Source organism: Calonectris borealis, chromosome 1, assembly GCF_964195595.1.
Source record: "Calonectris borealis chromosome 1, bCalBor7.hap1.2, whole genome shotgun sequence".
Classification (NCBI taxonomy): domain Eukaryota; kingdom Metazoa; phylum Chordata; class Aves; order Procellariiformes; family Procellariidae; genus Calonectris; species Calonectris borealis.
The window spans coordinates 196,349,715-196,363,267 of record NC_134312.1 but is presented as its reverse complement, the minus strand read 5'-3'; the positions used below and the strand labels follow the sequence as shown (position 1 = coordinate 196,363,267).

General features: G+C 50.1%; 1 protein-coding gene across 1 annotated transcript; it reads left to right on the top strand.

Moving 5' to 3' along the window:
- The first annotated feature begins 1,291 nt into the window (after positions 1 to 1,291).
- ALOX5AP (arachidonate 5-lipoxygenase activating protein) lies at positions 1,292 to 8,834 on the top strand. The gene is made up of 5 exons (XM_075139804.1): positions 1,292 to 1,434; positions 6,021 to 6,120; positions 7,334 to 7,404; positions 8,069 to 8,150; positions 8,651 to 8,834. Exons 1-5 carry the CDS (start codon positions 1,365 to 1,367, stop codon positions 8,811 to 8,813), a joined length of 486 nt encoding a protein of 161 aa, XP_074995905.1. The 5' UTR covers positions 1,292 to 1,364; the 3' UTR covers positions 8,814 to 8,834.
- The last annotated feature ends 4,719 nt before the right edge of the window (positions 8,835 to 13,553 follow it).

Genomic DNA, 13,553 nt, shown 5'->3' with positions numbered 1-13,553 from the left:
TTAAGTTAACAGAAGGTCACAACTCACAGTGTTAATCACCTACCTCTCAGCCAGCATGTTTCTATATATTTGCTTGTACCCAAAGTACCTGAGGGTTTTCCATGGCTAAAAGTACAGATGGTAATAATTTGCATGATAGAGAGACTGGATAAAAACACCATTGTAGGTAAACGTGTCCCCATTGAACAGGATGGATTTCGCAGCTTGGCATCTGCGGGGAAGTCCTACCAGGCTGTGTCCCATCCAGAGAGAGGTAACCAGTTATCCGGCCGTGGTTTGGATGCTGGGCAGCACTCAGACCTTCTGGATAGCACGTGGTGGAGTACAGACAGACAGATGGGGCAAAAGTTGTCCAAGGCTCGGTCCAGTGAAAATGTTACTTTTAGTAGTGTTAAATCCCTACTAAAGGTAAGGATTTTTCATAAGGCTTTTCCCCATCTGAATATGGCCATAAGGGAGCAGAGCAGTTACAGTCAGCAAGTGGTGTGCACTTCGGATGAGGATGCTTTCCAGTGATCTGACAGAAGCTGTGGGACTTTCTGCAGGCATCCAGCACTTCCGTCCCATCACGGGGCTGAAGCCAAGGCGTGAACATGGTGCAGCAATTATGTTCAGCCGTATTGGGCTTCGACTACTAAAATTGGGGTACAACTGTGAAGTCTGAGTCTGAATGCTGGCAGCTGTCACTGTCTTCCAGGGAGTTATTTGTGGGGGGAAGGATGCAGGATCCATCCCTGGTAATGAAAGACATATTTTTGTGCCCACCACGATGCTCACAGCATGTGTGTAGTGCTCGTTCAAATACGCCAGATGGATCAGGAGCTTTTGTTTGTGACCTGGAGACCTGGGGTCTCCTCACTGGTGAGCCTGGTGGAGATGTGACCAGGGAGGACACATGTGTGAGAACAGCAGTGTTACTGAGACTTATTTCTCCTCCCAGCTACTTGTGGGGTGGTCAGGCACTTGCAGGTAATGCCGTGACAGCCTGGCTGGTCTCTTCCAGCCTTTCTGCTCTTCCACACAGCTAGCGAAATGCTTAGACATACTTTAGAACTCAAGGTTGCTATTTTGCTCCTGTGCGGGAAGGGCAATAGATATCTTTCCACATTATATATCCTCTTAGATCACAGACAGGTAATGTCGTGTTTTTCTGGGCTCCATCTGTATATGATGAGTGAATGAGTGGGTTTGTGGCTGTGTTGCTCTGACAGGCACCCGAGCGCAGGGTGCTGCTGCACTCCTGTGAAGCCATAGGAAGTGTTTCACGATTCAAGATAAGACAGACCTTCGCTTCCTCCTTCTGTGCTTGCAGGGCTGAGCTGCCGCCGAGGCTGCACCGTCCACCCCGTCAGCCCGCTCGCAAAATGGACCAGGAAACCCTGGGAAGCGTTGTCCTGCTCGCCATTGTCACCTTGATAAGTGTTGTCCAGAACGGTAAGACAAAAATAAGCATTTATTTAAGGGCTAAAAGGGAGCTGAGAAAGTTCAGCGTGATGTATGCTGATCTGATCTTTGGGTAGATGATCCGTGGTTATAAGTGTGTATGTGCTTAGGCATGACTTTGGCTTTAGAAATTATCTTCTAAGCATATAATTTTGCATGCTGTTGTTGCAGTATCTTGGCAGTCGCGTGGTCCTACTCTGTGATATTCTAGAATGAGCTTGTTATACATACGTCAGCTAATGAAAGGACTAATATGCTGGGGTACCCTGTGACAATATGCATTTTGATTTGATGACTGAGACCTCCTTTCCTGGCTAAAGTCCCTGATGTGGGCAGCCAGGGCTGCTCTCCAGCCGGAGCCCTGCTGCTGTGGGCAGGGGCCAGGGCCCCGGGGGGCTGCGACGGGTCAGACCTTTGCATGGAGCTGGGAGAAGGGGGCAAAACTGCACCGACTCATTGGAGGAGTCTGTCTGCGTTATTTGTGGGCCGGCAGCTCTCTTGCTTTCCTTCATCTCCAGGTCCTACAGTCCAACTAATCTCAATTAACTGCGGTCCCAAGAAACTGCGCATTTCCTGCAATGGAGAAGTTGCCTTTTTTAGCTCTTCCTCGGACCTCTATAGTCCCTACTATTCTTCAGAATTTTTTAAATAAACAACAAATTTCTCTCTTGTGCAAATCTGGTTTTAACTTGATCATCGTTTCTTACAAATAATTCATCATTTTAGCAGGAAATTCTGCCCAGAAAACAGAGAAGGGAGTGAGTTTTGCCACAGCTGCATTGAGATCGCCCAGGTTCAAGGAGAGACAGCAGAGGGATGGGGGGCTGATGCAAATGCTAGAAATCTTCTGTGAAGGCTTCTTGGTACGAATGGGAGATTCCCATGGAGCGCAAACCCCACATTCCATCCTAGGAAGTGGGCTATTCTTGGCCTGCTGCAGAGAGGGGAAGTGGTGGGAGCCTCAGCACAAGCCTGGCTGCCAGAGCGCGAAAAAAAGAAATGCAGACTGGTTTAGTTTTGATATAGGCACTAAATGCCACATTGTTTAACCCAATGCTGTTTTCTGGTAAATGCACAGTGTGTGATGTCACCAGAATGTGGCACGTTGAGATCAGAGCATATACCACAATTAAAAAAAATGTGTCAAATATACATTTCTTACTATTTAGCCAGATGACTTTATTTACAGTTTTTTCCTCTCACTCTGAAACTTGGGCATTTGCCTTCCAGCCTGACACACACTTTCACCTCATGGAAGTCTGTCTCTGAGATTATTGACCCAGCTGCTGCAACGGGCAGCATGGTGCTTGGCAGAGGACTTAGTGTGCCAAGCACGAGTGGCACACAGCCCTAAACCATGATTTCAGACCTTGCGTCTTCTGATTTCCTCTTCCCAAGCTTTCTGTCTTGAAAGACCCGATATGCAGTCCTGCAACAAATGCAATACTTAAGGCAGTAGAAATGCTTGTCAAGGGATATCAGTTGTACTGAACTCTTGCTATGGCTCTGGTTCAGCAAAGCACTTGGGCATCTGCCTAACTCTCTTTAAGTATGTGAAGTCAGTACCATGTCAGTTCAGGTTTATATGCTTTTCTAGATCTGGTGCAGAATTAGAAAACAGTTTGGGTGAATGCTGTTATTCCTGAAGCTGGACGTGGGCTGTGGTGCTGCCCCAGTCTGACATCCATTTACTGTCATCTTGTCCATGTCGGGAATCTCCATATACTACAGAATAAGTCGTGTGGCCGGATGCCACTGAGTCACACATGTAGCTTCAGGTTTTGTTCTTGCATCAGAGAGATGTTGCAATTTATCAGCTTTCAGGGCAAATAAGCGGTCATTGCTGAGCAGATTGGGACAGAGGAAGCAAAGTGAAGTCAATGGAAAGAAGGGGCAACCTGCATGTTTGCCAGCACTCACTAGGTCGGAGCTTCAGCACATGGTTTCTGTTGGCATGAACTTGTGAAACAGTCAGACTTGGATTGAACTCTTGTACATTAACTTGACCAGAGTGGGACTGCAGTTGTTCAGGCTCAGGGCAGCCTGTGCAGCCCTGGAGCCTCAAGGCATCATCTCCTGGTGCAGCTGAGCTGAATTAACCCCTCAGCTCCAGCCCTGCTCCACTCACTCATCTCATGCCGGCTTGTGAAAACACCCTCTTGCCTTGAGGTTCAGAGTAAAGAGCAGGAAATACAACCATGGTGTTGCAAGCTGCTTCATGCTGTAGTCTCCCATTTCCCCAATGCCAGGTTAACAGGAGCCCAGCGTTGGGCTGGGCACAGATGTGAGCACAGACCCGTGGCGAGGTCCACCCCCGCATGTGATGTCAGCTCTGCTCCGGTCCTTTGCAGAGCTTCAGCCTGGCTGAGCCTCAGGCAGCTGGGACCCACTTCTTGGGCTGCCCTCTGGGGAGATTTTGGGAGCCTGCAGGGCATGTGAGATTGGCAGGGCTAAGGAACCACAGAACCCGGGCAAAAAGCTCACTTGAAGCAGGAGGCTCTACCTCTCCGTATGATGGTGAGATGCTGGGTTCCCTTCCGATTCACTGCCCTCACCTTGGGGGTCCATGTGGTCCTGAGGAAATGCAGCTGCTGCAGTGGGTTGGAGGTAATCAACCCAAGCATTTTCTCTAACGAAGAGGTGGACATCTCATGTGAGGTGGTTGTCTAAACTCTTTCCTGAATCAAGGGAGAAAGATCAGCACTTCAGTGGGGTGGTTTCTGTCATGCCAGTAGCTCTCTGAGGGATGGATTGACCTCTAGAGGTGCCTTTCCTCTGTTTTTCTCTGTCACCCACTGTTTACAGAAGGAAAACATCCATCTGCCCAACACTTCTCAGTGTCTCTGAAGTGAGGTGAGACAAAGCCTGCTCCTCATCCATGGCGTGGGTGTACATGATAACCCTACCAATGCCCCATCTGTTGACCAAGGATCCATACACCTTGTCAGGACAGATGCCTGGACCTCCACAACCAGATCCTTCCCGGGAGACCCAGCACCCCCATGCCTGCCCAGCCCTGATCCCAGAGACTGTGCACCACGAGTATCACCACTGGCACCTCCAAGTTCTTGTCCTCAGTGACCACCGTCACATTGGACGTGTCTGGGTTCAGCCTGATGGCTCTCAGCATCGTGGAGCCTCTTTGCAGTGGCACACTGGCATTTGGGAAGCAGCAGCACCTGTGGCAGCAGAGAGGGAGGTGTATATAGCTTACTCTTGGCTTTCTCTGAAGCTGTGGCATCTTCTAGTGATTTCACACACATGCTAAAAGGAAGGGAGGAGGTATGCTATATATCCCAGTGAGCCCATGCAGTCCCAGACCTGCAGGAAGTGGTTTCCCATCACAGCAGCTTTGCACTGTACAAAAAATTGCCGTCCAAGCTAGTCCTCTTCAACTAGGTCCTCTTAGACCCTGTGGGCAGGTTAATGACTCCATGCCAAAGACTGGGCTGGCATGCAGATGGAGATGCTGGGAGCTCTTGGTGGCTGTGCTGTCTGCTCTGGGTCCCCCAGGGCCAGCTCCTCCAGGAGCCGGCCAGTGCACCGCGCTGGTGGCAGTGGGAGGGTCTGCAGACCAGCTCAGAGTGGGGATGCTGGCTTAAAGCACTGCGGGATTTTCTGGAGAAAGGCTGTATGTATCCAGCGAATCACACGATATTGGAAAGCAAAAAATTCAGTAGCTTTTAGTGAAGGCAATGGAAGTACAGAAGACCTACTTACAGCAGCAGTGAGGGGAAAAAAGAGGTAACTTTTCAGATTCCCGGAATGAAATCCTGCAGCTTATCAAGTTACACTTCTATTGTTGTAATAATGTCTTTCCTGATGGGTTATCTTTTATATGTATCTTTGGCTAGTATTCTAAACCGTAGAGTGATTTGGGTTCACTGAGATGGGATGCACGATAATACAAAGCTTGCAGCTTGTAGCCTGTCAGGGCTCTGCCTGGTATATTTAGGCACATGACTGATGGTCTCTGGTTTAGTGTCATCAGATAAAACGTGTCTGTCAAGTGCATGATACATTATCTTGAAGTGCTGCATTTTTGCAGCAGCTAACACCCTGACACAATGCTGTTGCTTAAAAGGAGGATACACACAAGATGGACACATAGAAATCAGCCATCAGGAGCAGGTTTTCAATGGACCTTTCTGGAAAATGAACCGGCCCTGCCGGAGAGCGAGAATTGGGTTTGGCAGCTCTATCTAGAAAGCTTTTTTCCCTCTGGGGGCACAAAGGATCGAGTCTGGGCTGTACTTCTGCAGCAGGCAGAGGTTAGGGCTGCCAAAAGTGCAGTGCAGGGATGAAGCAGGGCTCAGAGGTGAGAGCCTGCTGCCAGTCACATAAAAACACGTGGGGATGTCTGAGGTCACACTGCACTGCGCCCTTGCACAGAGGGTTTGGTTATACCACAGTGACAGAGCGAGCACGCTGGCCACATCCTGCACCTCCACGTCCCCGCGTCCTTTCCTGCCATCCAGCCTGGATGCTCCTGAGAACAGAGCTGAGCCCACAAAGCCCAGCTCCTGCAATATCTCCAAATTACATCTCAGATCAAACACTTTGTGTTTTTTTAACAGCTTTTTTTGCTAACAAAGTGGAGCATGAAAGCAAGCACTGCAACGGCAAGGGATTCCAGCGGCTGGGGTTGTCTGCCTTCGACCGTGTCTACACTGCCAAGTGAGTAGGCAAGCCCTGAGGAGCCGGTGGGGGCAGAGCAGGGTTCGTCTCTCTCTTTGTTATGGTTTAATCCAAACCCTTTTTTGGGGTCCAGACTTTGGTCTGCAGTCCCATTGCTGTGTGCATTGCAGAGGTGTTTAGACCCACGGTTCTCCAACATGTTTGCTGGTGACCCCAGCTCCTTTCTGGACACCAGGTGCTTTATTTATATTGGACTTGCAACCCTTGTGTCTTTTATGTCCCTTTATTTGGGAGCCCATTCACCCAGCAGTAGCTAATGCTGGAAGTGTGATACAAGCACAGTCGGCGTCCCAAGGGCACGGCGGCTCAAAAGGAAAGAGCCAGCGGAGACACCCCGATTTGCCGAGGAGCAGGTCGGTGGCAGAGCTCGTACAAACCTCTCGGTCCCTCGGCAGCTCCCTCGGCACATGGCTCTCTGCTTCTCCGTCACATCTGTACCTCTTGTCTTTGCCATCCCTTCAGGGAGAGCAAAGGGAAAATTAATTCCAATCCAGAAGAGAAAAGAACATAAAATATTTTTTATTACCCGTGAAGTACTGATGATGTGCTTGAAACTGGATGGGACATCCCAGTGCTGCCCTTCACAGGTGTGCAACCTCTGCCAAGGGCAGAGTGCTTTCCCCTTGGAAAGCATTCCCAGCCAAAAGAGGCAGCTGGAAATCATTCCTGTTCCCCTGCAAAGACACAGGTTAACGCTGTGAGACGCTCCTGTTTGTGGTGCGATTCTCCTTTTGTTGGTTTCATGCAGCTTTCAATGCCACTAACTTGTTTAACATGACTTAATTACAAGGATTTTCCAAGCCAATAAAGCACACGGCATCTATTATACACGTGCCATGATCAAACAGGTTAGAGGAGGAAAGCAGCTTTCGCAGGTGCCAGGCATGTGCGCGGGCGGTTTTTTTTCCTCATCAGGCAGGACAAAGGCATCCATTATCCGAGCAAGGGAACAGGGAAGCAGACCTGCGGGCGAGGCAGCCACCGTGTTCGGGCAGGGACACGTCAGCGAGCCCCCGGCAGCTGCCTGCCACAGGCAGGTCGGGGGCCTCCCGCCACTCTGGGGCAAAAGCCCATGCACAGCGGCGTTAGCACAGCCCAAATTCACACCCCACCATCCTTTGCTCATGAAACATGTTGATTTTGTTTCTATTTTCCCCGTGTTCTGACTTCTCTCTGACAAATTCCTTTCTAGCCAGAACTGCGGACACGCGTACCCTACGTTTCTGGCCATGCTTTGGTGTGCTGGCCTTCTCTGCAGCCCAGGTAACACACAGGTTTTTTCCCTCTTCAACCTTGCACCACTTTCAGCAAGGGATGGTGAGCATTTCGGAGGTTACGCTTCCAGGGCCCAAATTCTCCCACAGCGGGGATACCAGTCTCACCTGGCTGTCCTGCAGCTACCCACGCCATTTAGTTAGCAGCACGCTCCCTGGCATGCTTTATGCCAGCAGACATGTTTCCAGACATGATTCCGGACAGTCCAGGCCACGGATGTTTCCCACATAGGCATCACAGATGAGATCCCTCTGTTTTGGGTGATCCCTCTGTTACATCCGCCAGTACTTGGATGCTGGGTGCCACATTATTCACCCCAGGCATCTATTGGCTGCCTTCTATTTCTGGTGAAGGCAGTGCCTGAGCCGGCACCCTCCTTCCCGAGCCCAGCATGATGCACACTGGCTTTCTGCAGCGGGCACAGCTGTGGGCAGGATTACACCCACAAAGTCTTCAGAAAAGCTGGTGTGAGGGCAAGGCAAGTGCTCTGTTTCCCATGCAAAACATGTCCTCTCTGTCCTGCTTCCAGTGACCGTTCCATAGCCCAAGGCTGCAGGTTCCCGTTTCCGGGTCCAGCCCAGGCAGCAGACGGGGACAGTACGTACAGAGACTGTGCTGGTGTCTGTAATGTGTTGTTTTATCCTTTACCCAGCTCCTGCCGCCTTTGCCGGCCTGATGTACTTGTTTGTGAGGCAGAAGTACTTTGTGGGCTACCTGGGGGAAAGGACTCAGAGGTAAGGACTTGCAGAGCCTCTTTACAAAATCGGACATGGGAGGTGCGGTGGCACCGGGGGTCAGGGGAGCTGCGGGAACAGAGTGGCTGCTTCAGCATCTCCTGCTCACAGCCTCTGCCAACGCACACGTTTGTGTGTTTGTGCCACTATTTGCACAAGATCTTCCTTTTATGTTGATAAAACTTGTTAAGCGCGTGTGGAACAAGATTGTCCCACAGCCTTTGATGGCTGAGACGATATACGGGTCCCTCCTTTTTGTAAGCAGCAGCCTTTGCTGAGCACAGGAGGCCCAATCCAGACTGAAATAGATCCTGAAAATAGCATTTAAGAGCTCACAGCTGGCCAGAGCAGCAATGCGAGGCAGAGCAGAAATTTGCCCCCTCTGTCTCAGCCCCCAAGGTGTTTCAGCTGGTGTCAACAGCAGAGACCTAAGTCTGAGGGCTTCTCACGTGAAGTGATGTATGTTAACAAATTGCTTTCCCTCTTTTCTGTCTCCTCAGCACTCCCGGTTACTTGTTTGGAAAGCGCATCATTTTGTTCCTGTTCCTCATGTCCGTGGCTGGAATACTCAACTACTATCTCATATTCTTTTTTGGAAGTGACTTTGAAATGTACATAAAAACAATAACCAGCGCAATCTCTCCATTGCTGCTCATCCCGTAGCTCCCTGGAGCACTGAAGGGGTCAGCGTGCTTAATATATCGATACCCAGAAGCAGCCATAATTCAACTGTTTAAGAAATGAACCCGTAACCCTTTTAGATTGCTGTAAATCTCATGCTTGATGGGCTTTGTAGTTTGATTTAACCTTGCTTTTTCCTTCAGGAAAAAGATTTATCGTGAGCACTCAGCATGCCCAAGGAATGGTAACAACTTCCAGTTAATTCTTTAGAGTTTTTTCCATAAGTGCAGCTTGCCAGCTGATTGCATGACTGGAAGGGACATTGTATGCTTGCTTCATAACTGTGTTGTACTTAGCTTTTGTCCCAAAACCCAGGAGCCTTTCAGCGTCATTCCTGACCGATGGCTCCCACAGTTATCCTCACACATAAGCACAGCCTTTTGCCAGCATCTCACACGCCCCTGCCCACGCAAAGGCGCGGACCAGCCTCTTCACCTACCCTTTCCCTCCCACTTTTTGATGACCGAGCTCCCACTGCTGCAGGAGGGCAGCAAATTGGCCCCTGTCTGGTCTTCCTTGATAAATATTAATGTGCGTGGTGCTCCTGACACTGATCTCATTTACACTTCAGCCTTTTTGTTCTCCCAGAGCTGTGGAAAGGGGCTTTGCGTAAATGAAGAGCTGGTGTATTGATGGTGGGGTTGGTTTTGTTTTGCTTGGCTTTGTTTAATAAAACGGTCTAAAAGGATGAAATCTGTTTGCTCCCATCTTCTTTGCCTGGTGCGTGATCTCAATGCTGCACGGCTCGGCAGCTGGCCAGTGAGCGGAGCAAGGGGAGCAGCACCGGGCTCTTTGTGCGAGCTGCTAATCGCCCCGGGCACGGCCTTGCAAGGACGCGAGTTTAACAACTCCCTCTCTATTAGCAAGTTCAATTTTCTGCCTCCATCATCTAACAATGTGCCCCTACAAGTCCATACCGAGGAGCAGCTTGATTAGAGAAGCGTACCGAGGTAGGCAAAGAGGCCGGCGCAATCTTTTTAAACATTGCTACCCTATGAGTGCTTAAGCCCTTAAGCCTGTCTGATTACCGCATGCAGGATGGACAAAGCTGTATTTTATGACTCCTTTGGGAGGGACAGAGACTCCTCGCTATGTGAGAAGAGGGTTTGCAGAGCTGTTTGAAAAAGCAGGTGCAGAAAGCCACCTGCCTTTGTACCACATCAAGGCTGGCGGGTTTTGTTGCTGCCCGATGGTGCACGGCTGCTCTCCTCTGCACCTGAGCATTCACACTGCCAAAATAACACCCCCCCCTTCTTTTTCTTATCATCTACAGGAATTTTAGATGTGAAAGGTTAGTAATAAACATATTTATTGCATGATGATTAGCTAATAAATGTTCTTACTGGTTAGAATAGGTAATTCAAAAAATATAATCTAACCTTCTAACCTATAGCTGCTGAGACACCTTATTCTGGGGCACAGCACTTACGTTCCTTCCCTCCCCTCCATCTCAAACCACCTTACGCTCCAAACCCTGCTTCACACCATGCTTCTCTGCCACCTTCTCTCTCCATAGCTCATAAGCAGCTGCCTATCCTTGGCGGTGACCCACTGCCCTTCTGCCCTATGGGGTCAGCCCACCACGGGATGGCAGCACCTCCGGAGGAGAGGGGTAACCCCTGCGGTCTGGAGTTTCAGAGCTCTTCTGTATTGCTGGTATCAGCAAAGGCTCATGCTGCCACCACCCTTACTCGCTTCAGAGGAGGAGGTGCTTCACGAGCACCACAGTCCCTGCTCTCCAGCCAGTCTGGTCTCCCTGAGGTCTGAGACTTGTTTATGGAGACCATAACTTGTAGGAGATGGCTCTCCCAACCCTATGTGTCCACCTTGCAGGTCTCCCCAGCTGGATGAGTCTCCCCAGTGCCTTTTTGTCTTCTATAGCAAGCAGCAGCTTACTTGACCTCCTTCTGATGTCTCCTTCTAGCATGAGAAGAGCCACTCCACCAACCAGCTATAAAGGGCAGGGAATTCAGATGTCTATTTTGGGTCAGATAATCTATGCCAGCACTCTCAGGCCTCTCTGTTGACTTGACAGTTGGTTTCTACACATCTGTATTTAGGTAAGATGAGGTCATCTTCCGAGGGAACAAAGGCCCATCTTTTGCTGTAATAATTTATTTTGCAAGAATATCTCCTACTTACTCCCTCAAAGCCTTTCTGATAACAAAAGAGATGAAAATGTAAGCAAAATCTATTTTCCATCTATCTATAAATGGAAACGGTGATAGTATCAGTCAAACAGGTGGTACATAAATCAATCACTATGTAAATTCTCTGTGAACGTCACACTGTGTTTTCCATGTAACAGGCAAGCCTTGTGGTTGCCTTTGCCTTCCCACTCTTGCTATGAAAGGCAGACAACGTCAGTGCTATTTGGGCTTTCTCCACTGTGTTAGACAACTCCAGTTTTTGTTTTCGGCAGTAAAACCACCCTGTTCTGGGCAGTACAGTTGCCATCACTTTGCACACCAGCTACTCAGAAAGCCGCAAACATAGGCTCATTGCAGGGGAGTTGGACTAGATGACCTTTAAAGGTCCTTCCAACCCAAACCCTTCTATGATTCTATGGTTCTATAGATCCACATGCAAAAATACATACGCTACTGTAAAAGATGTACAGGTGCATACTGGAGTCACATACACATGAACTCACTAGGACCTACTGAGCTACATTGGACGTGGGGACATGACTGGTGGCAGAAGTGGCAGGTCCGGCTGACAGCTCCCGTTCAAGCTGGCTTGCAAGCTCCGGGGGCCAGCACCCGTGTTTGGTGCAGCACACAGCCTGGCAGCTCCTGGCCTGGAGCCGGGGCTGTATGTGAACAGCTATCGCTTTCCCATCCTGCTGATTGCGCTGATGCTGCTAATTGTCCCATTCGCCGTGTTGCCAGGATGTGGGCTTTGCTCCACCAGAGATGCCCCAGCTCCTTGCGATGGCGTGCCACCGCCAGGCTGCATGGCTGTTCGTGCATCGAAATCCCAGGCACACAAATAAATGTATTTTTTCTGTGTGTATACGCATAGACACAGTGTATCTGTGTGTGTGTGTGTATATATATATATATATATATAGTAGGTGCTGAGTCATGTGAATGCCAGAGGCTTTTCAGGGAAGGCAGGGAAGCGGGTTGCTCAGGCACCAGCCCTCTCGCAGCTTGCAGGCTGTGTACATCAGAGACTGCGGAGACTGCTGGAAGCCAGGCTATCGCAGGATGCTTTTGATCTGCTGACAAAGGCGTACACACAATATTCCTGCCACAGTAACTGCATCTGTTTCCGCACAGCACTACAACCCTCTAGTGGAAACTCGGCCCTATTGACACGCTGGTGCTTCTGGCCCCGGGATGAGCCATTCCTTTGAGGTGTGAAGCCTGAAGGTGATGCAACGGCATCCACATTTCTGAACAGATGCGTTGTTGCTATTGAATGCTATTTTTTATTATTCTGGCATGTAGGAGCCCCAGTCCTGAAACAGGACCCCCATTCTACCCATCACGAAGTGAGCAGTCCTGCTTAGCACAGGGTCCAAGCAAGCAGGTAACACCCAAGTGGGATAAGAAATCTGTGCGCATCACCCACAACAAGGGCTTCCTGCAGTATTTCCCAGATTCCCAGTTTCCCAGAACTTGCAAAATTGGCCTGTGCAGTATCAGCTCAGTCTGAGTCACGTTTACCCAAGTCAAGTTTCCAAATGAGTCTCTGAGGATTGGGAGCGCAGTTCTGCTGGCATGGAGCAAAGACTGGCCCTGGGCAGCTTCTTCAGCTCTCACCTGCCCTGAGATTACTTTCTTCTAGCAGAGCAGCTGGTTTAACATTCACAGAAACCTTTCAAATGCCCTGTCGGGGTGGGATGCTGCAAAGCATTGAGCACTGGCCCAAGTCAGTGTTGTGCCTTTTGCAGACTGCAGTGGGAGCAGGATTAGGCCATGCGGGAAATGCTTGGAAGTTGTCACCCTCAATAAGTGAAAGGGCAGCACAGAATGATAATAGTGGTAAAACCATTCCCTAGGTTATTTTAAATTGGTCTCATGACCCAGCCGGAGTGAGCAGGGTGAGCATTCCCATGGAAAAGCCCCTCGGTGAGCTGCAGAGCCCAGTAGCGCCTGCCCAGCATTCCTGCAGAGGACATGCTGACACCCGGAAGGGGGAAGGACCTCAGAGGCGGTGACATCCCTTCGAAGCACCCAGGGGACATGTACGAGCTTCACCATCCCTTTGGGTAATGAAGACTACTGTTGGGGAGGGTCCAGGACACCTCAGCTGTGGCTCAAGGCGGGTCGGTGCCTCGAGGGATTAGGATGGAGAAGCATCCTCTGCACCACTAACTGGCTGCAGCAGAGAAAGCTGCTTTTAGCAGCACTGCCGTGAACGCCAGGAAAACACATCCCGTGGAGAGGAACAGCTCGGGCCAGTGCCCGACCTCTGCCCCTTGGTGTGCCTGCCCCGGCGGAGGGAGGCTGCGGGCGGGAGGGCATCAGCACTGCTCCATCCATCCTGCCTGCCAGAGCATCTCACTGCTCCCAGACAGCGCGCAGAGACACAAAAGCTGGCAAAAGGGAGATTCCTGTCCCAAAGGACAAACAGCCTCCACAGCGAGCTGTTTTTCCCCTTTAGAGGAGAAATAAATAACTTTTCAATTTCAGCTCCGAGGATCTTCACACTGCGAGATGATTTCATCAGACAGACGAGCTCCCAGGGCTTCGTGCTGGGCTGCCTACTGAG

Coding starts and splice junctions, on each gene's coding strand:
- ALOX5AP (XM_075139804.1), top strand. CDS start 1,365: ATGGACCAGGAAACCCTGGGAAGCGTTGTCCTGCTCGCCATTGTCACC. Junction 1,435..6,020: donor GATAAGTGTTGTCCAGAACG/GTAAGACAAAAA, acceptor TTTTTTTAACAG/CTTTTTTTGCTAACAAAGTG. Junction 7,405..8,068: donor TGGCCTTCTCTGCAGCCCAG/GTAACACACAGG, acceptor TCCTTTACCCAG/CTCCTGCCGCCTTTGCCGGC.